This window comes from Eschrichtius robustus, chromosome 12, assembly GCF_028021215.1.
Source record: "Eschrichtius robustus isolate mEscRob2 chromosome 12, mEscRob2.pri, whole genome shotgun sequence".
NCBI classification, from domain to species: domain Eukaryota; kingdom Metazoa; phylum Chordata; class Mammalia; order Artiodactyla; family Eschrichtiidae; genus Eschrichtius; species Eschrichtius robustus.
The window spans coordinates 54,612,755-54,638,740 of record NC_090835.1 but is presented as its reverse complement, the minus strand read 5'-3'; the positions used below and the strand labels follow the sequence as shown (position 1 = coordinate 54,638,740).

At 44.1% G+C, this 25,986-nt stretch overlaps 1 protein-coding gene across 1 annotated transcript in view; it reads left to right on the top strand.

The window, feature by feature from the left end:
* Positions 1 to 2,463: 2,463 nt before the first annotated feature.
* TGFBR2 (transforming growth factor beta receptor 2) overlaps positions 2,464 to 25,986 on the top strand; it is a 95,562-nt gene continuing 72,039 nt past the window's right edge. Inside the window, exon 1 of the mRNA XM_068559412.1 lies at positions 2,464 to 2,975. Coding sequence (XP_068415513.1) covers positions 2,882 to 2,975 — 94 coding nt within the window. The 5' untranslated portion in view covers positions 2,464 to 2,881. The remainder of the gene's footprint in view (positions 2,976 to 25,986) is intronic.

Here is a 25,986-nt window from a genome sequence, read left to right as displayed (position 1 = left end):
TGGGTGAATTTAGAAAAAAAGAAAAACAAAACAAAACCACAGACTTCTCCATTTTTAAGAAAAGGAAGTAGTATGACATCATCCTCGACTAAAATCTAGCCTGTTTATATCTCAGTTTGTTAGGTAATAGAATGCCTTTTCCCGAGTTATAAAATAATTAGGATGATTAAGTACAATTTTCTTCTGAATCTTGATTACCTCATTCGTTCATTCATCCAACATATGTCTATTAAACACCTATTCTGTGCTAGGTCCTGGGAATACAATAGTGAATGGAGGAAAAGATATAATTCCTGTCCTCAAGAAATTTGGACTTGATTTGGGAGAAGGGAAAGGAGGTGTAGTAAGTGCTAAAAAGGAGAGGCATATGGTGCCAAGTGGACCCATAATAAAATGTCTATTCAGGGACTTCCCTGGTGGTGTAGTGGTTAAGAGTCTGCCTGCCAATGCAGGAGACATGGGTTCGAGCCCTGGTCCAGGAAGATCCCACATGCCGCGGAGCAACTAAGCCCGTGAGCCACAGCTACTGAGCCTGCGCTCAGGAGCCCGAGAGCCACAATTACTGAGCCCGCGTGCCTAGAGCCCATGCTCTGCAACAAGAGAAGCCACTGCAATGAGAAGCCCGCACACCACAACGAAGAGTAGCCCCCACTCACCGCAACTAGAGAAAGCCCGCACGCAACAACGAAGACCCAATACAGCCAAAAATAAATAAATAAATAAATAAATAAATGTATTTAAAAAAAAAAAAAGTCTATTCAGGGAGGTCAGGGAAAGCTTGCCCATCAAGGAAGTCATGATTCACCCAAGGAAGACCAGGAGAGGGCTGGGTGGAAGGAAGGACAGAGGAAGGGAAGTGTGCCCCGGGGGAAGGGGTAGGCTCTGTGTGGGAGGAACACAGGGGTGCATTCTAGGAATGTGGAGATCCTCTCATTGGGAGAGGAGAAACCCAAGGTTACAAGAGAGAAGGGGCTCAAGGCACCTTCAAGGATCTCATTTCTATCCTCTGTCTCAAGAGCAGTGGGAAGCCATCAAATGATTTTAATAGAAGGGTTGGTATAATCAGGTTTGCCTTTTGAAAATTTGACTTTCGTTAGGTTTTGAGAAATTGAGTGAAAAGGCCCAGAATGGCCCTGATTGGGGGTGAGTGGCTGGGAGACTCCTGCTCAAGGGGTGGCGGTGGCATGGGCAGGGCCTGTGGAGGAAATGGGGAGAAACAGATTTTGAACTCAACTTTCCTCCTTTGCTCAAGTGGCTTTGGCAAGGAGGTTGGTGGGAAGGAAGATGCCCAACCTTGCTGATTTCACCCCACTTCCTGCATCCTAAATTCAAGAGCTAGGAAGTGGTCTTTTCCTAAAAGTCAGCTTCTGTGTTGGGTGGAACAATGGTGACAAGACTTAACTTCCAGGATCAAGCAAAAGAACTCTCAGATTGACAGGGAAGATTTCAGGGGTTGGGTTTCCAGGGAGAGCTAGTTGCCTTTATTCCCAGTAAGCCTGGCCACCTGCCTCTGCAAACAAGCTTTGTCTCAGATAAAGGAGTCTATTGTGTAACCTGCTGGAAGATCTCCCGACCAGAGAGAGGGCTATAGTGAATCTAACTCTTTGAGGGGGCTGGAAGTAGGATGAGCATATGAGTCAATATCCCACCAAGACACATGGGAAGGAGACAGGGGGTTCTGTTAATAATTCAACTTTGAAACAGATGTACACCAGGATAGTTTGGGGGCAAACCTGGTCACCTTAGCAAGAAGGGAAAGTTGAAAGTTCGTCCTGTTCTGCTCCCACCGATGTCCCCTTTTGCAGGGGAGGGGCTCAGAGTTCTGTCCCTTCACAGGCAGTGTTGGAAGGCAAACCCTGGCACTTAGCTGACTCCCAGGCCACTTTTACTTTCACACTTTCTGCCATACCTGATACATTCTGAAGATAACATTTCCCATTACCATTATCACTCTGGGATGGCTTGTCGTTTATAATTGCTCACTGAGTCACCCCCAGGAAGAAAGAGGCGGCTCAAAATGGGAGGCACCACCCAAGAGCTTATCAGAAATGCTGCCTCTTAGATGTACTGAAGCAGAATCTGCATTTTAACAAGATTTTCAGGGGGTCCATGAGCACATTGAAGTTTGAGAACAGACTTCTGGACTTCCACCTACAGTAAAATAAACATTTTACAATGTGATGGTTTAGGCATACACAATTGAAACAAAGTTTAATGAGGAAATACTTTTACTACTTTACTTGAAAAAAAAAAAAAAGTGCTCACAACTTAGATTTCAGCATCCACTCTTGGGTCGCCACTTGGAGTTTGAAAACCAGCTCTGAAGCACTTAGGAACAGCCCGAAGAGGGTTGTGGGGAAGGGGAGGATGCTGGTGGGGGTGCTTTGGAGAGCGCAGACACTCTCTGCGTTCAGTGACTTTCTGGAACGTGTGCACTTAGTGCTCCGTAGTCAATCTTCGGAGCGGGAACGCGCGAGGCCGCTGAAAGTTTGCCAAAGCCCCGGAGGGGCTGGTCCCGGCGACGTGATTGGCAGCTGCGAGGGAGGGCGAGGACCGGGAGCCGAGACGGGGAGCAGGCTCGGGGCGGCGAGAGGTCCTGCCCAGCTGTTGGCGAGGAGTTTCCTGTTTCCCCCGCGGCGCCCGGGCGAAGTCGTGAGTCACTCGCGCGCCCGGCCCGACGACACTCCGCGCGCGCACCCGCCGGCCGGGCCGGCCTCCCGCGCAGCTCCCCTCGGCCGCCGGGCCCCCCGCGCCTCGCCCACCGCCACCCTCTGCGGCGCCACATCTGGCCGCACCGCTGCCCCGCGCGGGTCCGCAGGGCGCGGCGCGGAGGCGCGGCGTGCGCGCTCGGGCCGGTCTATGCGGAGCGGCGGGGGCTGCCATGGGCCGGGGGCTGCTCGGGGGCCTGTGGCCGCTGCACATCGTCCTGTGGACACGCATCGCCAGCACGATCCCGCCGCACGTTCCCAAGTCGGGTGAGTGGCCCCCGCCCTGGCTTGGCGCCGGGGTTCCCGGCGCCCCGCCGGGCTGCGCTTGACAGTCGGCCCGGGAGGCGGGCGGAAGCCGGGACGTGGCCCCGGTGCCCGCGCCCCAGCACCCTGCGCTGGGACGGGTGCGTTTTTCTTTCCAAAGACTAGGAAAGTGGTCTCGGCGGGGGCGCGGGGCGCGCCCGGCCCCCTTTGTGCGGGCAGGAAGGGCGCTGCGTCCCGGGCCACCCCCACCCCCGGAAAGGGAAGTTTGAGAAGTTGGTGATCGGCGGAGGCAGGACGCGGCCCGGGCGGCCTCCGAGCGAGCGGCGGGCACACCTGGTCCCCGGCCCGGGATCGCCCAGTGCCCCTAAAGGGCAGGGCCCCCATCCTCAGCTCTTGCCCAGGGCCACATGCCCCCGGACCGGCTTTTTGGCCCGGAGTTGCTGTAGCAAAGTTTCAAGGAGAAGGGCGATTGCCAAAGGAAACTTGTCTCGCTCCACTGCGGGCTGGCGTGGATGCGGCAGGGAGTGGGGCTTGTCAGGTGGAAGGCGGAGTATTTACTGAGTGCCTGCTAGGTGCTAGGTGCTGGAGATGTTGCCTGGAGCAGGACAACCCCGTCTTGCGGTCTTGAAGGTTCTGTGCAATTGTTTGGTGTAAATGAAACGGAAGGGTTAAAATCATAAATCCCCCTGCCCACCTGATCTTGGTGTCTAGGAGGTTTTGAGGGGAGAAAAATGCAGGAATTGAACTCTGAAGTATTTGTTATGTAAAGTACCGAACCCCTGAGACCTTAGAAGTTAGAAATTTTGTAGCTCTTTGCTACAGAACTGAGAACCTGCATCTGGGGTCTGGTAATGGAGTCTTTGGAGTTTTGGGACCTTTCTGGGCCTCAGTCTCCTCATCTGTGAAAGGACATGGTTAGATTTGGATCATTTTACGTTCCCTTCATCTTTAACATCTTTTGTCTCTCTACTCCTGTTTGGTAACTTGGAGATGCCCTGTGTGGATTTGGGATGAAATGTGGAGGATCTGACAGCCTCCGTCACTCTGAGGCACACATTCTGTTTACCAAGGGCCAGAGGCAGACTTACCTTTGGTCTTGTCTAAAAGAAATATGGACCAGTTTCTACATGGGACATTTCACAGTTCTTGAAGTGGATTGAGAATTTTTAAAAGTTATATTTTTTTACTGAAGGTGGCATGGAGATGGGAGTTTTCAAGATAATGAGGAAGGACTATTGTAAACAAAAAAATCCTAACACAAATTTGAGTTCTACAGTCTAATAAAGTTCCATTGTTTCATCCTTGGAAGCTTTCTTACTTTGCAGTACCAGAATGTTCGACTCTCTGATTATATACCAAACTCTTAAGAACTGAGTTATATTTTGTTAATATTTTAAACGGCACCCTTAATTTTCAGTGTACCTTAAAAATCGTTAAAACTTTGGTTTTAGATTACGAAAGAAGGAAATTAGCGGGCCCTGATTCTGTTAGTCTTTGCTTAGGAGGATAAGATTTATGATTTGCAAATTCCAGACTCAGTAGTTCATGAGTCAATCTCAGTTCATCTATATACACACTTTTAAACAATTAGCTTAAAAGCCAACTGGCTTTTTATTTGGGCTTTTAAACAGTGTTACAAAAGCCACAGATTTCATATTTTTATGGAATTAAAGCCACAAAATGGTTGAACTAAGGAATCATTTTGGATTGGTATTCATGTGAAATTACATTTTGAAGATAGTTGAAGGTCAAAGGTAGCTATAATGGAGGTGGGAAACCTAATTCCACTTGCATTTCATTTTCTATGGAAGTAAATGGTTTCAGGATTTTCCTAACGTAATTGGTAATCTGTCACTACATTTTTCAAAATATATTAATGCATGGTAAGATAAGAGGACATGAGATTGTTCACAGCCTTCTCTTAGGTTACTTAAAAAATCCATCTTATATTTAGTATATTGACAAGTGAGCCAAGGACTTCAGTATAAGAGCAAACTTCACTAAGATACATACTTAAAGATATTTTAGTTTTTGTTTTTGACTGAGTAGATTCACTCTTCCTAAATGCCCAAAATTAAGTAATTGCTCTTTGGGGGAAAACTTTAAATGTTTGACAACTCTTCAGATCTGAAAAATATAACTTTTACTTTTCGAATACCTAACAGGAGATCCTTGTTGAGGACTCAATGTTGGTAAAAGTGTTGTACGGATAAATTTCTTCCCCCAAATCACTGCTGATTTTGTCAGGGTTCTGGAAACTGCTAGGTCCAGAATTTGATCTTTGGTCTGTTTGCTTTTGTTCCCAGAAAGCACATTTTTTACCTCTAGGCCATTTATTTTTAACCAGTTATGGTTTCTATAAGATACTCATCAAATTTTGGATTCCTTGCCTTTATTTATTTATTTATTTATTTATTTATTTATTTATTTATTTATGTATGTATTTTTGACCACGTTGGGTCTTAGTTGCTGCGCCCGGGCTTCCTCTAGTTGCGGCGAGTGCGGGGGCTACTCTTTGTTGCGGTGCGCGGGCTTCTCACTGCGGTGGCTTCTCTTGTGGAGCACGGGCTCTAGGTGCATGGGCTTCAGTATTTGTGGCACACGGGCTCAGTATTTGTGGCGCACGGGCTTAGTTGCTCCGTGGCATGTGAGATCCTCCTGGACCAGGGCTCAAACCCGTGTCCCCTGCATTGGCAGGCAGATTCTTAACCACTGCGCCACCAGGGAAGTCCCTCCTTGCCTTTTTTTCAAGGTAACACCCCACCTTGAAATGATGAGTCCTCATTGCTGTCTGTGGAGCCGGCATACCTGCTACATGGTCTCCATTTCAGTTATCAACACAACTTTAAAAATTTTCTTTTTTTTTAACCATATTTTTCCAATTAAGAATGACACTTCATTGGTGCCATTGCAGAAAGTGGCCATTACCCATTTCTTTCTTCTCAACAGTATCTATAGAATGTCACTTGTTGCCAGGCAGGAGGCTCAGACCTGGAAACAGTATTCTGAGTGAATAAGACAGGTCTGGTCTTTGCCTCCATTGAGTCTAACATATTGGGGGGGGGGGTGTTGAGGCCCAGAGAAGGATGTATATTTTAACCCTGTGTACTTGGAAGCATTATTGACTCTAGACCCCTTTGTCAAAAGCCCACTCTGTTGGGTGTTGAGTGTTTCCTTCCATTCCCTCCACTGTCCCTCTGAACGTGTTTTTCATTGATCTATTCTGTTCTGTGCCTGCCTAATTCCGGGCCCCCAGTTGGGCCACCTCACTTTTGTTCAAGCTGCTGTCTGTCTGGAACTCCTGCTACCCTGGATAATTTAGATTCATCTTTTAAGACTTGACTTAAGTGTCATTCTTAAGCAAACCTGCTTTCAACGCCCTGGGTGGAGCTAAAGGTTCCCTCCTCCCGGGGACAGGCCTCTCTTTTCGCTGCTAACAATAGTAAGGCAGAATTAGCTCTTGATGAGACTCCCTTACCCATTCTCTCAGAGGCACTGGGTTTGTCCCACTCATTTCTCTGTCTCCAGGGTCTCTGGCAGTGCCTGGCATATCACTTAGCACCCAGGAAATGCTGAGCTGAGCCTCCGTTCATCCTCCTAGAGGCACTGCAAGTCAGTCGAGCATTTCCACAACCAGGCAGTCACTATTTGTTGGGTGTTTGGTCTGAATGGTAAAATCTTAACTGAGAATAGTTTGGCTTTGATCTCAATAGGCAATTTGGCTGTTTTATACTGTGTTATTGGTTCTTTTATTCTGATGACCTATGGAAAAAGATGACAAACATGTCAGCTTCTGACAAACATGATGGAAAGCTGCTAGAAGTTTTCATCCAACCTCTTTAGCTGTACATTTGAATTCATGTAGGGCAGTCAAAGCCATTGCAAAACTTTTTCAAAGTCTTACCAAAGACATTTGCCAGTGAATACTGAATCTTCTCTCTTTTTTTTTTTTTTCTAGAAGGTTGTTGAAAGGAGACTTTCATTAAAAATGAAGTGCCGAAATCTAAACTTAGCTTTGAAGTTTCTTTTTTCATCAGGGTCTTCTGTTTTGGTTTATAAGCAGTGAAGTGAGTTGGTCTAAGGGAAGTGCAGACCTGGGGCAGCTGCTATCTGCAGAAGAGCAGTGTGGCTATTATTTAGGTCTGATGCAAACCACCGAAACGGTTTAAAATAGGGTGTGGAGGAAAAGTCCTTCCTGGCTACAGCATGGCATTATTTAGCCAATTTCCACAGAAAAGCATAACTCTGTCACCTTGTTGGCTTCTGCCCTCGGGGGCCTTCTGTACAGCTTCAGCAGATTAACTCATGATTTTCAGTAGAAATGATTTAGCAGATAGGTATTAGCAGCAAGAACGCTCACCATTTGTTTTGCACTCCTTCTTTCCCTTGTAATATGTTGCTTCCTACCTACTTGTGGCTTCTGACCAAGGCAGGATAACGATGATTCTCCTTCTTGCCTGGCGTGTCATGAGGGTTGGGAAGCCAAGCAGGTAAATTGGCTCATCTCAAGGACAAGTGGGGAGAAGGGAAAAGTAACATTTGAGAACCTGTTCTGAGCCAGCTGCCTGACATTATTATCTAATTTAATCCTCAGAAGAAACCGACAAGATAATTTTCATTACCTTTATTTTATAAATGGAGAAGATAAGAGTCTGCACAAGGCAACTTGACGTTTGCCTCTGTGTGTGTGTGTGTGTGTGTTTTCTAACCTTGTCTTCCTTGTGTTCTGCTCGGCCCTTTTCCTTGGTGTATCTGTGTGTATGTGTGTTGGGATGGAAGTTAGGGAGTGAGTAAAGGGATATCATATTCAAGAAAGGGGAACTTACCATCTAATATCCATTCAGTGCCCCTGAGATCATGATTTGCTTTGCTTGCATGATCTGCCTCCTTCCTGATTGTCACCTGATTGTCATTGTCCTGCAGAAAATCAGGATAGGGTAGAGTCTCTTTGCCCAAGAAAACTCTGCTGTTCCTAGTCTGATAATGGCGTCATGGTGGTGGGACCCACTGCGGGTGACCTGTGCCTTGACCACTGACAGCAGCTGGACATGCGCTGTTTTCAGAGATATATACTGGCAACCCCAGATTCCAGGCATGTAGGACCAGCATCTGTGTACAGTCCTCGAAGAGCTGCTGGGGAGGGTGGGAAGAGTAGAATTTATCCAGTATCACAAAGGGGGATGATTTTGAAGAGTAGAATTTATCCAGTATCACAAAGGGGGATGATTTGACTTTTAGAAAACTTGTAGGTGGTTAATACTCTTCTCCTCCCAAAAGGATCTGTCTTTTATTTGCCATAATCAGCTTTTTAGGTCTTGGCACTCAACATGGAGCAACTGCCTCCGTGCCTGTGGTCAATTTAGGATCTCCGGCTTGGCCTCTTTAGGGTTTCCTAGCGTCTGTGTTTTGTTCACGGGGCTGAAGCTATAGATCATTAGAATGGACTTAGCTCAGGGCAATTGCATGTGATGGGTGAGATTGTATCTGGGGAAGGCTGCCTGCTCTCAAGATAAGCGGCTCGTTTTTATTTTTGCTCCTTTCTGATGAGATATTCCCCCCCCCCCCCCAATTTTTCTGCTCAGTTAAAATATAGGCCTAGTATACAGGCAAAAGGAGCCTCTGCTCTGAGATTTAGAGGGCACTACTTTTATTGTTCTCTGGTCAGCCTCTGTCTATGGGGTGAGGAGACTCCTGGGCCTCTGAGTCCAAAGTCTCCCCTTTATAGATCAGTTTCAGGTACCTGGAAACCCAAAATATGCTGCTCGGATGGCCGTGGACCAACTTTTACAGCCTACATGGACCTTTGGACCCATCTTCCTGAGGGCCATTGTAGCCACTGGTCTTTGGGCCTGAGGGGTGGTGAAGGGACAGCTGTGTATGTGTGGGGTGTGGGGGTGTGTGAGTGTTAAAACTTGGGTGTTTTACATGTTACAAGGTCCCTCTTGGTGCCGGATGGGGCAGCCAGTGGAAAAAGGAAGGTAGGTTGTTGGCCGGGTCTGGGACAGTGTTTCCCCAGTTCCAGGGCTGGTCTCTGAGCAGGTCAAGAGTTTGAAGTTGAACTTGGTCTTTTCTAAGACGTTATGGAGGTGCATTTGTCAATCAAGGTAGAAGGATAAAACCTATTTTATTGAACAGTTTGTCAGTGTGATTTGTAACTTTCAATATTCTGACCTGTGGTCTGTGGGCCACCATTTGTCCGCCCGCCCTGGGTCTTCCAACACTGGGGATTGATCTGCACCAACAACACGCCTTTGCAGAGGTGTTAGGTACAAAATTAGTTATTGTTGATTATATCATATTTTCCCCGGAGTAGAGAGATTGCTCATTAATGAAAAAGCTAAGAGTTTGGCTGTAATCATAGTGTCGTATTCCCTTGGGGAAATTCAGTTTTTCATGGCTTGTCTTTTCCTGCAGGAAACTTCAGCTGTATTCATTTGACTTGTTCTATCCAGGATTTCACTTACACAGTTTCTTTAAGATTTCCCAGTGCCTTGGTTGCATTTTCTCTGGGTATTGGGAACATGAGGCAAGGTGCAGCTTATCTGGACGTCTTCTTCTCCTATTGTAAATGTTTTATTTGAGTGATCCATGGCCTTCTCAAGCCTTTTTAAGGAAACAAGAATATCAGAACAGATAAAGAAGTAAAAAGCTGTTAGGATACTATACAAGGTATAGGATTGTGGAAACTGTGCATCGCAGGGAGCTGGGGGCTTGGCAGAACAACCATGAGTGTCTTTGAAGGAAAATACAGAGTCAGGTTCGTATTTTCAATATTTGCCACTTTATCTGTTAAAGTTGTAAATCGTCATGGAGGATTCATTTGCTGTGGCAGGAAATTCACTCTGCTGCTTTGTGGATGACCGCTGGTGATCCTAAAACTCTGCAGAACTTTCCTATGGAAGGAGATGACAGTGGCTCATGCCCCTCTGAATGGTGTTACTATCTTGAGGAAGCTTCACTCGAGAGATTTTGTGGGCAGGTTTCCTGATAATGCATAGTAATGATTGTAGCTGCACTAACTGCTGCTGCCTGGACCATGCTGAGCACTTCACGTGTGTTATTTAACCTCCAAACAGCTCTGCAAGGTCGACTTCATAATGCTCATTGTAAGTCCTCTAGAGATCAGGGAAATTAAAGCCACTCAATTAGCAAATGATCAGGCTGGGGTTGAACCTGAGATGGTCTGGTTTGGGGACCTAGACCCTAAGTGCTAGGCTCTACTGCACCAGGCTGCCTCGATTGATACAAACCACTTCTCCATTATAGCGTGGGTGCTGGGAGACTCTAGGGGTTAAGAGAAATAATGGTAAGATCCAACATTTTTCTAATGCTTTGGTGTTCTTCATACGTTATCCCATGTAATTTGTTTAGGTAAATAAAATAACGTTTGATCCGTACACCAGGTAGTCAAATGTTAGGCCTGTCTTGTGACCTTGATGGGAAAAATGAAATATACACATCAGGTGATGCAGTCCTGCCTGAATCATGGCATAGTTATGCCATCAAGGAATTTAGTAGGTATTCTGAATAGAACAGGCACTTTATTTGGAAGAATTGGGGGAATTCAAGGATGCATAAGTAGGTGGGGGATATATATGGTGTGCCAAGGTGGATTTACCATGATGTGGTTGGAACCTCAAGGCTTCTCCCTGGTGCAGGCCCCCTCCTGGCTCTGGGAGGGGCCCTGGCAATGTGGTTAACGAGTGTTATCAAGGTAGAGAATATTTAAGACATCTTGCGATGCCCTGAATATTACAGCTCACCTGGAAAAGCAACTTCATAGAGGTTTTCCCAAAACATTTATATGACATTCCTTATAATGAGTTATGAAGCTGGAAAAAACTTCCAAGTTATCTCAAGAATAAATTACAAATTCTGATCAACAGTTCTAGAGGAAAGATTGAATTATTTTAAATTTTCCCTAAAGAGAATATCGTGAAATATCATTGGAAGAGGTGATCAAAGAGAATGTAACCAAAAAATGTAGCAATAATATTTCAGAGGTGTATCAGGCAGTTAATTAATAAAAATATTTGTTTTCTTTTAACTTTTATATTTGTGGTATCTGCAGCCTCTTAAAATTTGTAATGTGTAAGCTGCCACTCTAAATTCCAACTATTCTCTTTCATACCTACATTTCTATTCTTAATTTTTATATTCTTTTTCTTAACGAGTGCCCCTGAAATGTATAAGCTTCGACTTCCACAATACCTGACTACATGCCTAATGGCAGGATTTGCTGGTTGGCTTAGAAAATAAATTCAAAGTGCTCCTCACCCCCAACCCCATCCAAATACTCTGGGGTCTGCATTGTTACATCACCAAACCAAAACGTTTTTTTTTCCCTAACCTCTTCATCATTTTCCTAGTTTAGAGGCCCCATACCAAACAGAAGAGAAGTTGCAAATGTGTAATGATCACAAAACCTTGATCTTGAATGCTCTAATCCAGCTCTGACCCTTAGTTTGAGATTAAGAATCTGCCTCGGAGACAGCTGGTGAAGATTAAACCCTGTCATACTAGCAATCAAGGTGTCTGGGGGACCTGGTTACCTCCTTTGGTCTCATTTTTCTTCTGTGTATAGTGACAAGCATTGAACTAGATGAGATTGTTACCTTTTTATGTTCCAAAATGTTTAATTCTGGATGTTAGTAAAGGAAATCATTGTTGTTGACTTAGAAAACATAATCCTTAGCTAATCAAAATAGAAAACTATCGAAAGTCATCACAGGTTGGAACTAACAAATACCACAAACATCCAATTGGAGTTTGTTGGAGACAACTGCTGTTTAAAAAAGAAAGAAGCCACGTTTATTTTGGAATGTTCCTAGTGCAGGTGCCTGAGCAGACATCCTAACTAAAGGGCATGTTTACTGCAGCTCCCACTTTCTCCTTGCTGAAGAAAGGCTGTCTTGGTTTGGGTGGGAATACCATTTCCCTCTGGTTAATTACGGTGTTTGCATCCTCTCCTTTCTTTGAGCTGGTGAGAATGTCTGTGAAGGGTTTTCCTAAGTTAGAGAATTATGAAATGCTTCGCTATGTCTAGGAAAAGAAAGAAAGCCCTAAAGGAGCGTCTGTGTTTTTTTGGGAAAAAAAGGAAACTTGTCTGAATATAGTCTTGTCTTGCCTTTCAAAAATTTCTCCACCTCTTTTCTTAAAATATTCTCAGAAAAGACAGAATTTGCTCCACATTGGCAGTTTTCAGACTGCTGTTTTAGGCAGGGGAGTAACTGTGAGTCCTATAATCGCATTTGTATAGTCAGCAGTGGAGGAATCTTCTAACTATTGCTTTGAATGACGGTCTTGTTGCTACAGCTCACGTTTATGTTTTATTCTCTAAAACCCAGAGTATTAGGCAAAAAAAAAAAAAAAAGAGAAAGACCATATGTGAGAAGGGACAGAAACACCCAAGAGTAACATTTTGTATTCACTATTCTGGAATCCCTTGAAGTTCATTGTTCCTAAAATACTTTCTAACACTCTCAACACACCCTGGGCACTCTTACTTTTTTTCTTGTAATTTCTTTCTTGTCACCTCCTATTTATTCTAATGAGCAGCGGGCCAGCCAGCCTTTTCCTCTGTTGCCCTCTTCTGTTTTCCATCCCCTCCTCCTGCAGCCCTGCTGGCTCTCCTTTCTCACTCTCCAGGAGCCTCATTCTCCTTTTCACATCTACTTTTTATGACTTAGAGTATGCCTTGAGGCCCGAATCTTGAGCTCAGAAATGATGCCTTTCTACCATCCCCTGATAACAGCCACTAAAGATGCTCCAGCACTTTACTACTCAAAGGGTGGTCCAGCCGCCAGCAGGATCAGCGTCACTGAGGGTTATGGGAAATGCAGAGTGTCGGGCCCCTCCCCAGACCTGTGGCATTGAATCTGCATTTTAACAAGACCCCCAAGTGATTCGTGTGTGCATTGAAGTTTGAGAAGCACTGTTGTAACAGCATGAAAACCTTTCCACAGGGGTGTCAAGTGCAGAGATTTCAGTGTGTCAGGTCAGACTTGTTTCTGTCACTGAGAAAGAGAAGGATTCAAGGAAGGGTAGCTGCCCATTTCATGATGGTGCTTCGACTCCTCCTCAGCTACAGGGCCCATTTTAACTGGGGGTAAGTAATGCTCTAAGGCTAGCAGGAGAGAGATTTGCTGAGGGCGAGCCAGTTAATGAGTGGGTTTTAACCCATCTCTTTTCCCAAAGCATCCTTCTTGGCTGCTTCCTCCGCTCGATGTCCCTTGACCACCAAGTGTAGCTCCCAGGAATCCTGTTCTCTGCTGAACTCACACCATTCATCATGTTTGCTCCTTAGGTGTTTAATCACAGACCACCTTGACATCTGTAGGCCTTAAATCAGTTTGGAGCTATTACACCTCGGCATTTCTTAAAATCTGTCGCACTCCCTTGTATGCAAAGTATGTCTCCAATAAATTACTGAATTAATGTCAGGATTTTCAGGAAGTGGTTCTACTTTTCAACATTTAAAAAAAAAAAAATCTTCTTCTTTTGTCTTGAGAATGTTATTTGGTCAGTGCTCAGTGAGGACTCAATTTTTCTTGAATCTTTCAACATTAATTTTAGACTGTTCTGAGAGCCCCATGACTGGCTTTCTCACTGATGAGCTTCTGTATTTTACTCAACATAAGGCCATGTTTGCACCTCAGTTACTTTTGTCTTCAAGAATTATGGGTCCCTGTCAGTTGCAACAACCGGTTCTCACAACTACTTTCTGATTTTTCCAAATAATTTTATTTTCTGACTTTTTTTTTTTTCTTTTGACATCTTACTTGGCAAAAACAAAGACAGAAAATACTTCCCATTGCAACCTGGTCTCATGTTGCTTCCTGTTTCATCAGATCTCAACTTCAACTTATCAGAATAACTTTCAGATTTTAATACCTAGAGTCTCTTAATCAGACATTATTTACAACAGGAACATAGTTACAGGAAATGCATTTTTGCTCTTATATTATGCTACCACAATGCAAGTCTGAACTCCTGTTTTCTGTCATCTGTAAGGATCTCCTCGTTGGTTTCTGCCCGTGGACACCCTTCATCTCTTCAATACACAATACGTCGCCATCAGTTAACTCTGCCCCTCAGATGTCACGTTGAATAGGTGACCTGCTGGAAGCCTTCTGGGGATCCTCTCCATGGATCCTAGGTGATTGCGTGACCCTTGCTTCCTTTTTGAGGTCAGGGCTGCATCCCTGGCTCCTAGGACACAGAGGAGGGCCCCAGAATAAGTTAGATCACCGGAGGCCTGGACGGTGCCAGCCTCTCCCCCAGCCCCCTTTCTGCCCTCGTGCATCCTCAGGCCCTGGTTTTACTCAGCTTTTCTAACCTGTGACTCCTCTGCTCCCCACGATTTTCCCATTCTCTCTTCATGCCCTACAGCACCTCTGTTCCTTTGAGCCAATGCTTGGCCGAACCCCACTTCTTCTCTCAGGTCTGCAGTTGGATTTGTCCTATTTCTCCCCTTCACAGCCTCTCCATCAGGCCTGGCTTCCTCTCGGGCGGCCCTGGTGGGAAGCTCCCTGTGGCTGGACGTGTGTGTGTTTTAACTCCCTTCCTAGGAGGAAAGCTCTTTGAGGGAGAACAGTCTGTCTGATTCTTCCCTGGCACTCAGCATGCATTGTCACTGAAAGATTGTTGCTGTTCGGAATTCGTTGCTTTTAAAGGCCAGGGACAGTGCTTATAAATGCAACATGGGGGTGACAAGATTTTTTTTTTTTTTTTTTTTTTTTTTGCTAGACTGCCTGCCTTTCCCCCAAGTGTGTTGTCAAGGGCTTTGTTATTTATAGCCACGTGTGGTGGTGTGTGAGAGAACCATGGGCTTGTGGGAAATCTCGAACGTTCTGATTTGTGTAAGTTGCCCTCTACAGTGGAGGTTTTCTGTGTGTTCAGCCTTTATTTTCTGTGAGTTCAGGGGAGCTGCAGTCTGTGGGTGGGGAGGGCTGTTGTTTTTCCATCCATCACAGCCTGCCTTTGATTCATTTATCTTCTTGTGTGCATCTCTTAGAGGGCTCAACGTGTTATGACCACAGAGGCCAGGAAAAGTCAGAAAGCAAATCGTACCACCTGACTTAGGATGGTTTTTTTTTGTTTTGTTTTTTGGGTTTTTTTTTTTTTTGCCAGTCCTGCCTTTCATTTTCTGACTCGTAGGTTATTTCCTGTGTTGGGATGGCTGGAGAAGGGGCCGTTGAATAGAGGGGTATTGGGGCAGTGGAGAGCGGCTGAAGACATCCTTCCACCTGCCTGATGCAAAACATCCCACATACAAGGGGACTCCTGGTTGCACTTTTGGGAAAGCCCTGGTAAAACAGCACATGCTCAGGAGACTTAGGCAGAAAGGCTGCCTTAGATGGGCGCTTAATATGGATGGGTCTCCAAAGAAGGCCTGGAAGGTCTCAGCACCTCCATCACTGTGGTCTCCACAGCCCCCTGCTGTCTAGACTCCATCGCTAGTGTGCTTCCTGGGTCAGCACGGCTTCCAGACACGTCTCCCCTCCTTTCCAGCTGAGTCATCACCCCTGAACCCTCCTCTGTGGAAATTCTGGGGTGGACTTCATAAAATTATGTAGACATGCATTAGCAATGCCCTCTCTGCTTTATGCATGGGGGAAAAGGAGGCGAAATAAGAAGTTTGTGTCTTAATGTTTCTGTGGCACTGACTAGGCAGAAAATACTTTTTTTTAAAAATTTAATTTAATTTATTTTTTTATACAGCAGGTTCTTATTAGTTATCTATTTTACACACATCAGTGTATACATGTCAGTCCCAATCTCCCAATTCATCCCACCACCACCTCCCACCCCGCCACTTTGCCCCCTTCGTGTCTATACGTTTGTTCTCTACATCTGTGTCGGCAGAGGATACTTTTAGTTTGATGTACTGTTGGTGAGCTCTCAAAACTGTTGAAAACATGAATCTTCCAAGATTTTGATGGTGGTGTTGGTGGGGATGTTTGTGGCAATTATAGAATCACTTATATTTATTCAGCACTTTGCAAAGCAGCTTGTCAAACTCAGAGTGTTTCCTGTTACCAGTTTGTGAATGAGATGCTTCTCATGTCTTCAGGGCCCAGGAGGGAATCTGGTTTCTTAACAGTTCAGTGGTTACTTCTTGAGTAACTGTTGGAGCTCCAACAAACTTGAACCCCCTCTGCTCTAAGCCTATTGGCTTTGCTTTTCTTTTGTGTAAAAGCAATGGACTGAATGTTAGGTGTCTATGTTACTTGTGTTCTGCCAGTCAAGGCGGTTCTGTTCTTCTCTGTATGTCTTTATTTATACATTTAGCTTTAAGTTCTGGAAAATGAAGCCCCAGACAATACTTGACCTCTGATACAATGGTCTGTTTTGATGATGACCTATACTCTAAAATAATTTATGTTCAGGAGAGTTTTTGGAGCAAAGCCCCTGAAAAGTCATGGCACTTTTCTTAAAGCATCTTCCCGGGTTACACAAGAAGCCCATGGAAGCAGACATGGCCATCATGCTTTCTCAGTTGAAGAGTCTTGAAGTTATAAGAAAACCAAGAGATGAGGGTGGATAGTTGAGGATTGTGCTGGTTGGAAGCAGCCGCATAAACCTCAGGACACTACGGGCTTGTGTGCCTTTTATCAGCAGCGACCAGGGCTGCAATGGAAGGACCCCATCTCAGCGAACATTTCTGCCAACCGCCTTCTGGTGCATATCTCTTGGGAACATATACTGTGTCTTTCATTGTTAAAATAGCTGTTAAATGAAAATGAAAAGCACAACAAACGTTGTAAAACTAGTCATTTACTTACTTGTCCAGGAAGATGGAAAACTAGTGCCAGGGAAACAGAAAAGAGAAGTGATTTGAATAACTTTACTATCATTGAGACTGATGGGGGAAAGAACACCAGTGGAAAAAATCTAGTCAGATAACTTTGAAGAAAACATATTGACCATGTCTGATTATGATAGTTTTTTAATAATCCCATACGTTCATAGAGTGCTTTGTTATCTGTAAAACACTTTCCCTTGCCTGTCACCTGTAACCTTGGAAACAACCCTCTGAGATGAGTCTAGTTATCCCATTTGACATACGTGGAAACGGAGGCCCAGAAAGGTGAAACCACCCGAGGCATCATAAAGTGTCATTTGTCTTTTCATCATTTTACTGTTTTTAGTCATTGTATTCCCTCGCCGCTTAATTTCTAAGTAAATATAAGATCAAAACTCTGGTCCCATTGTGTTTTTATGTTTCCGTAACAAAAGAGGGGATGGAAGGGTTGGCATCAGAAGCCTCGTTGTTTTGCCTTGAACCTGAGAAGCCGCATTTAGGACTGGAGCATTACCTTCTGCCAGACATTTCTTTGAGGGTTTTGTCCACCCGTCTTACTGGAGTTCAGACTATGTCGTGAGTCATTTTCTTTTTCCCCTTTTCTTGTGGGGACAGTTTCTCTTTTAAACACCATGCGGTCTGCTTTCTGAGGGTTATGTCACCATTGTCAGGAGGCAGATGTTGCCATTTATAAAAACCTGTGGCCATTGCCCCAGTCCTGTAGGTTTGCTCTTCCCCAGAGCTTCGAGGTGCATGACATGGTCAGGGATATGGGGGTCTTTATGTAGGAAGGCCCAGAGGTCAAGGACTGTCTGGGGTTCCTTCACAGATCTTCTTAAAGATGGATGTCTGAAAAAGATGGAGGGAAGAACAGAATTGTTTAGACTGGCAGAACACGAGTGACATTAGACATGTAATGTTTGGTCAAATTACTTTGATATTAAAGAAGTTATACCTTGAGGAGTAGCGAAGACTGTGCCTGTGACTGTGACATTTTGAAAGGATTTGGTAAAAAAATGACCTCTTGGCAGAAGCATTATTCAGGCTGCCAGCACGCAAAGCTAACTTAGATTCCTGCTTCCTGCACCGTGCTCTATATAAATGTTATTTTCCCCACAACATAAAAAAAGAAGTTGGGTTGTGTTGTTGTTTTAATTAATGTCGGTTAAGGAAACGCATTAAAGCAGCCCTGTCTGTCACATGGACCTCTTTTTCTCCCCCACCAGATCCGTCAGGATGACTTCCTGGACTCAGGACCACAGATCATTCTGATCCTTCCTCCTCAGTGACTGTTTCCTAGAACAGATGAGCTTCTTTACATAATGACTGGGTTCATGAATTTGTATTATAATTGGAGAGATTTTCTTCAAACTATAATACATTTCAGTGTTACCTTTTATGCACTTTCTTTTTTAAAGGGATTTTGTAGTAAATCCTTTGGAATAATACCTTTTATATAATCCTTTTAAAAATTATTGTTTTTACATACTGATTGCTGTTAATGCAAATGTAATTGTACGAAGGAAAATACTCACATTTTGAACATTTCAGAAATGATCCTTTTTTAGACCTATCATATAGATGGTGCTCAATATATGTTTGTTTAAATAGAATGAAAAAGAAAAACATCCCAAAGACTAGGAAGAGAAATTACATTGCAGGAACATGTTGACTTAAAACTTATCTTTTGTGTGTGTTTTATCTACTTAGCTTTGTGATTTTCTGAAGGAAAAGCTTATCTACAACTGTTAACTCTGATCTAAGGAACTGTGTATCTTATTAACTTCTTTGCTAGTTTCTCTAAAGGGAGATACACTTTCTCACGTTCGTCTCCTTGAACTCGCTATTCATTTTGCCTCATGGGGTCAGAACACTTGAGAAATTCAGCTTTCTCAGGAAGCCTGCTCCTCAGATCTTTCAAACAGACCTTCCTTTAAGCTTATTGTCCCCTTGGTGATTGGCAGAGGATTTCCACCCTTTAAATGATAGTAACTTGTAAAATCTGTGCTTAAAAATTAATCTAAAAATGATCTTCCTGGAAGGAATTTGTACAATAGCAAACGAATGCCTTGGGGCCATTGTGTTTATGATCCCTGCCTCATCCCAAAAAGATTTTTTATGAGTCACATAAGATTGCTTGGGTTGGACTTGACCCTACCTGTATACATTTATAATAAGGTACAGTATTAATGCAGTCTGTGATTTTCCTAACAGCAGGCCGAGTGGGGAAACATGGCTGGTAGGCCTGGCACCTCTGTCCGGTACTGCCATGCCTCCGTCTCTATGCCCTAAGTTTGTCCCCAGTGAGTTCTTCACTCCATATAGAATAAATCCTCCCTGAACAGTATTTATTTTTTTAATTCTGGCTGCACATGAGAATCATCTAAGGAGCTTTTAGATGCCTGAGCCAAACCCCTAAAAGTTCCGATTCATTTGCCCTGGGATCGGGCCCTGGCATCAGTATTGTTTCAAAAGATCCCCAGATGATTCTCATGTGGATCCCACTCAGCTAGGTTACAAATGGAGAATTTGACCAAGGGACTTACTTGATGTCTCCTAGCAAAGAAGTACCATTTTTTAGGTTCAAAAGCTCACATCTTCTGACTTTAAATCCTGTATAACAAGAGCAAGGTTTTGTTATAGAGCTGTAGGAGAATCAAAATCCCTTTAATTCTGGAAACTCACCTGCAGAGTGGGGTAAATACAGGCCTACCTCACCATAAAGGTGGTTAAAAGTCAAGGCCAAAGGAGGCAGAACTCTCTGGGTTGGGTTGGAGATTGATGACCTTCCAAAGGGGGAAATGGTTGACCTGCATCTGAAGGGCTGAGTACCAGTCAGTGGCACCACTGTCCACTTGTTAGCCAGGGTCACGCTTCTGCGTTTGCTACAAGGAAACAGGGGAAGCTGGGAAGACGCCTGCCTGTGATGTGTGCCCACCGAACACACAGAGGCCGACCTCCAGCTCCCAGACCGCAGCCAAAGTGGGCATCAGCCTGCTGTGGACACCAGGCCTCCTTGGAGAAGCCATTCTCCTGGTCACAGTCAAGCTCACGGCTGCTGGCAGAGGCACTGAACTCTTTCTGGGGCCTTGGCCTTGCACAAGTAGATCTTGGGAGAAGGTAGAAATGCCAGGGGTGAGGAAGGCAGAAGGCGTTAACATATCAAAGGGTTTCTGATAATGGTTTTTTTTAGCAGAAAGATAATCAGATTATGGGGGCCTTCAATGCCAGGCCATGTTGTTTAGGCTTAATTCTCCAGTCACTAGCAAATCATAAGTAGGGGCATGTCATCCTAAAACCATTGCAAGGCCAGGAGTGTGTGATGTTCAGGCAGTGGACCCCTTTCTTCTTTTCCCATCATGCTTCTGCAATGAGCAGAAGGCAGGGGGGCCCGTCACAACCTCCCTACGCATCAAGTCAGCCCCTGGACCCTTATTTCTGATCCCATGGTGGGGCTAGGGTTCCACCAGCAGTAGCATTTCATGATTTTTTTAAAAATATATTTTTAAAAATTGTATTGGAGTATAGTTGATTTATAATGTTATGTAATTTCTGCTACACAGCAAAGCAATTCAGTTATCATATACATATTATTTTTTATATTCTTTTTCATTATGGTTTATCACAGGATATTGAATATAGTTCCCTGTGCCATCCATTCTATATGTAATGGTTTGCCTCTGCTAACTCCAAACTCCCAATCCTTCCCTTCCCCAAACACTGCATGATTTTTTTAAAACAATAGTTCCTTCATTGCACCTCGGAAGATATATAGGGAAGCTCTGAAGAGTCCCAGAACCTTTGGTACCCCCACCTATCCTCAGGTTCCATCTAGACCTCACTCCACGCACAGCCTGCTGACTCCTCTGAAATATGGTGTGAAAAAACAAACAAGGAAAAAAAAAAACAAAACAAAAAAACAAACAAAAAAAACAAACAAGGGCACAGATTCATTACGTCCAAGGGAGCACTTTCTTTTACCAAGTCTCACTCATAGATATTTTCCTGGCATGTCTGCACCACGGGTAACTCAAACATACACTTCATACTTTTAGAAATCTAAAGAGTTTAGAGTTTCAATTGAGGAGCGCCTCAATGGAATCATTTTATTATATCTGATGCCATTTGAATGGGCCTGAGCCCTGGGAGGTTGGTTTGATTGTACAACATACATAACCCTCTGCAAGGAATTCACTAGGGTGGAGAAGAATGCCAATAGCCCAGAAACGTGGTATTCAGGGAGCTTTTTACTTCATAATCTCCATGATGTTATTGGGACAAATTATGTAGCTGTCTTGGTGAGCAGCCCTGTTTAGTAGAACTTTCTGCAGTGGTGACCATATCTTATATCAGCACTGTCCACCGTGGTAACCATTAGCCACATATGGCTTGAAATGTGGCAGGTGCAACTAAGGAACTGAATTATGTTATTTTATTTCAATTAACTTAAACGTAAATAGCCACATGGGGCTATTGGCTACCATAATGGACAGGACAGTCATATCCTTGAAATTCCCATTCTCCTCAAGTCTTCCAGTGAGGATAATCAGGTCATTTCTTAGGGGAACAGATTGAATTATTTGCACCTTTCCATTCCTCTCCTTTGGAATTAGAGACTGTCTCTGTCCTGGATCCATGATATCCTAATGTTTATGGAAATACTCAATAGCAATACACTCTAATTATAATACCCTCTTTTCAATACACACTGATTATAATACCCTCTTTTATTATCTGTGTTTTTAGTTTTAATCTTTAAAGGGCTGGACAAGTAGTGTTGTCTTGCAGGAGAAAAATATGCTTAAGGTCTCTGCCCATGGAGAGCTAGGGATCATAAACCATTCCTGCTGGAAAACCAGGTAGAGAAGTTAAAGAAGCAGGTAGAAATCTCAGGGAGAAAACTTGCTCTGAAGGAATGCTTTTCATTGGGATCAGCTTCCTTCAAAAGTGTCCAGTGGAAGTGGCTTCCCGGAGGGCACTGAGATTTTTCCCCTGTGAATAAATTCTCCCCCCTTGGTCACCTCTCTGCTGTGTTCTTCTGGGAACTCACCCTTCTTTGGCATGCTGTGACTTACACCCTCCCAAAAACCTTGAAAAAAAAAAAAAAAAAAAGGCCAGTATTTTTCCTGAAACGTTCATTTCCTTGCTGTAGGCTTATGTGGGCTCTGAATGGAAACATGATCTGTGTGCCTCGCTCTGGATTTGGTTCCAGCCGTTGAAATGGGGTTTAATAAGAACTGTTTGAAAAAAAAAAAAAAAAAAGAACTGTTTGGTACCTTAGGAGTCAGACGGGCCTTATTTCGTGAGCAGTGTATTGTCTTGGGTAGAGGGGTTTGCATCTTGAGAGGTGGCGCCAGCTGACTTGAGCCCTCCCAGGTGCCAGCTTGTTGCAAACCTAGTTTGGTCCATTTTTTCTCACTTCTGGAACCTTCTGCGCTGCTGCTCACAGCTTATGGGTTTGCTCTGGAACTCTAGTCCCTATCCCTGACTGTCTTCTGTCCCTCCCTCACGTGTAATACTGCAGATGGCCAATCGTTTAATATAAAACACATTCCTTATGAAGTCAGGATAGTCAGGATGGAGCTTTAATTTCCAAGGACATCTTAGCCAGATGCACATCTCTCCTGGGGGACTTCTTTTCTGCTTCTGCCCTGCTTCTCCTTCCATATCCCTTGGAGCCTTTGATTTCAGAGCTCCTTGGAAGCTGAGGAACCTAGGTTTTTTTGGATTTCTTTAGATCAGTGTTGTCCAGTTGACCTTGCTGCTGTGATGAAAAATGTTCTAAATCTAGCCTGGCCACATGCGACTACTAAGCCTTTGAAAATGGCTAGTGCTGCTTAAAACTGGAGGTGTGATTTTATTTAACTTTAGTTAATTTAAATCAAAATGTCAGCAGCCGTGTGTGCTCCTGGCACCAGGTTACACAGCGCAGCCCCGTATAATGTCCTTGAACTTCAGAACAGTGCGTCGGAAAGAAGCACCTTCTCATGGCTGCCCCTGGTCCTCCACCTTTGTGAGCCAGCTCTTCCTGGGAAAGAAACTCCCTTTGACTTCTTTTTAAAAAATGTTATTGAAGGGACTTCCCTGTGGCACAGTGGTCAAGAATCTGCCTGCCAATGCAGGGGACACAGGTTTGAGCCCCGGTCTGGGAAGATCCCACGTGCTGTGGAGCAACTAAACCCACGTGCCACAACTACTGAGCCTGTGCTCTAGAGCCCGTAAGCCACAATTACTGAGCCCACGTGCCACAGCTACTGAAGCCCGCGTACCTAGAGCCCGTGCTCCACAACAAGAGAAGCCGCCGCAATGAGAAGCCCACGCACCGCAATGAAGAGTAGCCCTTGCTCTCCACTACTAGAGAAAGCCCACGCACCGCAATGAAGAGTAGCCCTTGCTCTCCACTACTAGAGAAAGCCCACGCACAGCAACGAAGACCCAATGCAGCCAAAAATAATTTAAAAAAAAAAAAGTTACTCAAGTATAGTTGATTTACAATGTTGTGTTATTTCTGTGCAGCAGTGATTCAGTTATACATATATATATACGTTCTTTTTCATATTCTTTTCCATTATGGTTTATCACAGGATGTTGAATATAGTTCCCCATTCTGTACAGTAGGACCTTGTTGTTTATCGCTCTGACTTCTGAACTGACTTCTTTATACAGCTAATGTTGATTAACCAATCCTCGAGGTTTTCATTTTCTTTAAACTCTGCCATGACTACTTATACCCTCCATGCCTGGGTCCAATACATCTTTTTCCCCTATTTCCTCTGTGAGCATATTTTTATTCCTGTTCCAGCAAATATGTATTAATTTTTTACAAATGAGAGGAATTTATCAGGAGGGTAGAAGGTTTCTCTTGGAACCTAAGGAAGGGATATGAAACTTGACTTTAGAAGACTAAGGGAAACAGAAAACTGGAAACAGTAAGTGTTTATGGAGGACCAACTACCACGTGCCAGGCAGTGTTCACGATTCTGGAGCATGAAGTCCGTGTGTACAAGTGAGTAGAGAGTGATGGTTGTCATACCCCTGTCGGAAAAAGGCAGATGTCTGGGGCAAGAACGTTCTGGTTGGAGGGAACAGCAAGTTCAAATGCCCTAAAACTAGAGGCTGCCTGTCACCTCCCCACGCCCACCATCTCTCATCTTTACTTCTCTCTTTTTACATTTATAGACACACATTTTTATATTGGACTCCACAAGAAATGGAGCCAGACTACAACTCCATTGGTGTTGGTAAAAAGATAGGACTAAGACGGGTAAGAGACTGTGAAATGGAGTCAGAAGGTACTTTCTCGGTCACCCCCGGGGCCATGTAGCTTTTTACACATCTTGGCCTTCACTCCAGCACTGGGTAGGTTTAATGAATGAGATTATTTGACTGCAAATCAAAGACGCCAAAGTTAGCTGCATACAAGAGCTTGCTTAAAAAGTCTTCTGAAGAACTAGAAAGTATTGTAGTTTGACTTCCTGATCAAAGGTAATTCACAACATTTCAAAGTTGAAGTTGCGTACTCCACCCTTAGCCCTCGTACTGAATGGTATTTCAGTATGTAAAGGTGGCCATCGCCCATAGCTGGGAGCAGCCCATTGGATTCCAGTACCAAGTGAGAAGACGCACTTCCAGGGCTTTGTGGTTCTCATTTTTCCATATTAAAATGACTGCTGGATGAATAAAGAAGATGTGGTACATATATACAGTGGAATACTACTCAGCCATAAACAGAATGAAATAATGCCATTTGCAGCAACAAGGATGCAACTAGAGATTATTATACTAAGTGAAGTAAGTCAGAAAGAGAAAGACAAATACCATATGATATCATTTATATGTAGAATCTAAAATATGGCACAGATGAACTTATCTACAAAACAGAAACAGACTCACAGACATAGAGAATAGACTTTGGTTGCCAAGAGGGATGCAGGGGTGGGAGTTGAGAATGAGCAGATGCAAACTATTATATATAATATGGATAAACAACAAGGTCCCACTGTATAGCACAGGGAACTATATTCAGTATCCTGTGATAAACCATCATGGAAAAGAATATTTTAAAAAATTTATATATATATAACTGAATCACTTTGCTGTACAGCAGAAATTAATGCAACATTGTAAATCAACTAGACTTGGTTAAAATAAATTTAAAAAGTAAAATAGGGCTTCCCTGGTGGCGCAGTGGTTGAGAATCTGCCTGCTAATGCAGGGGACACGGGTTCGAGCCCTGGTCTGGGAAGATCCCACATGCCGCGGAGCAACTAGGCCCGTGAGCCACAGCTACTGAGCCTGCGCGTCTGGAGCCTGTGCTCCGCAACAAGAGAGGCCGCGATAGTGAGAGGCCCGCGCACCGCGATGAAGAGTGGCCCCTGCTTGCCACAACTAGAGAAAGCCCTCGCACAGAAACGAAGACCCAACACAGCCAAAAATAAAATTAATTAATTAATTAAAAAAAAAAAGTAAAATAAAATAAAATGAGTGCTGGGATCTATCTTGACCCTACTGCAGCCTGTTGACAATCCAACATCATCATGTAAATGCTGCTTTCTCTTCTCAACAGCGTGAGTGGGACTGTCGGGGCTGGGAGGGCTATTGACTTCTCACTCATTGGAAGATAGCATCGCACAGATCGCAGCTACGTACCTCCCCAGAGCCCTTCACACTGTTTACTGCAAATAACAGTAAGGTCATGACAGCCACGAGTGCTGCCCAGGAAGGGCAGAGACCACCTCACTTTCTCATCCAGCTGCACTGTGAGAAAACAAGCCAAGTTGCCCAGTTTAAGGGCAGATTCTGAGATTTTGTTTCAGATTTCCTACACTTTGTTGTCCTTTCTTGAAGGCTTAACGACGCTTGAAACTTGTTTCTTTTTCGTTTCACTTCCTCTGCTTGAACAACATGCAGGGGGAGGTTTAAAAGTGGTTGGTGTTATCTTAGAAACCAAACTGAATCTGAGCGTGCTTTTTGCTCTTCTTACGCCAGTGAGTCAAGGGTCGTTTGGCTGCTGCTAATCCATCAAAAGTACCCCCTGCACACGAGTTCTAAAACTGGGTCCCTGTTAACATAATGCTGAGACTAGGAGTGCTTTTTACTTTCATTTCCTTAAAAGTGGCTGTATTTCTTTTCCTTCATTTGCATTTTGGGGAGAATCAGCCTTAAATAGATGGCATTGTGGTTGGAGCTTGATTTTTGAATTTTGGC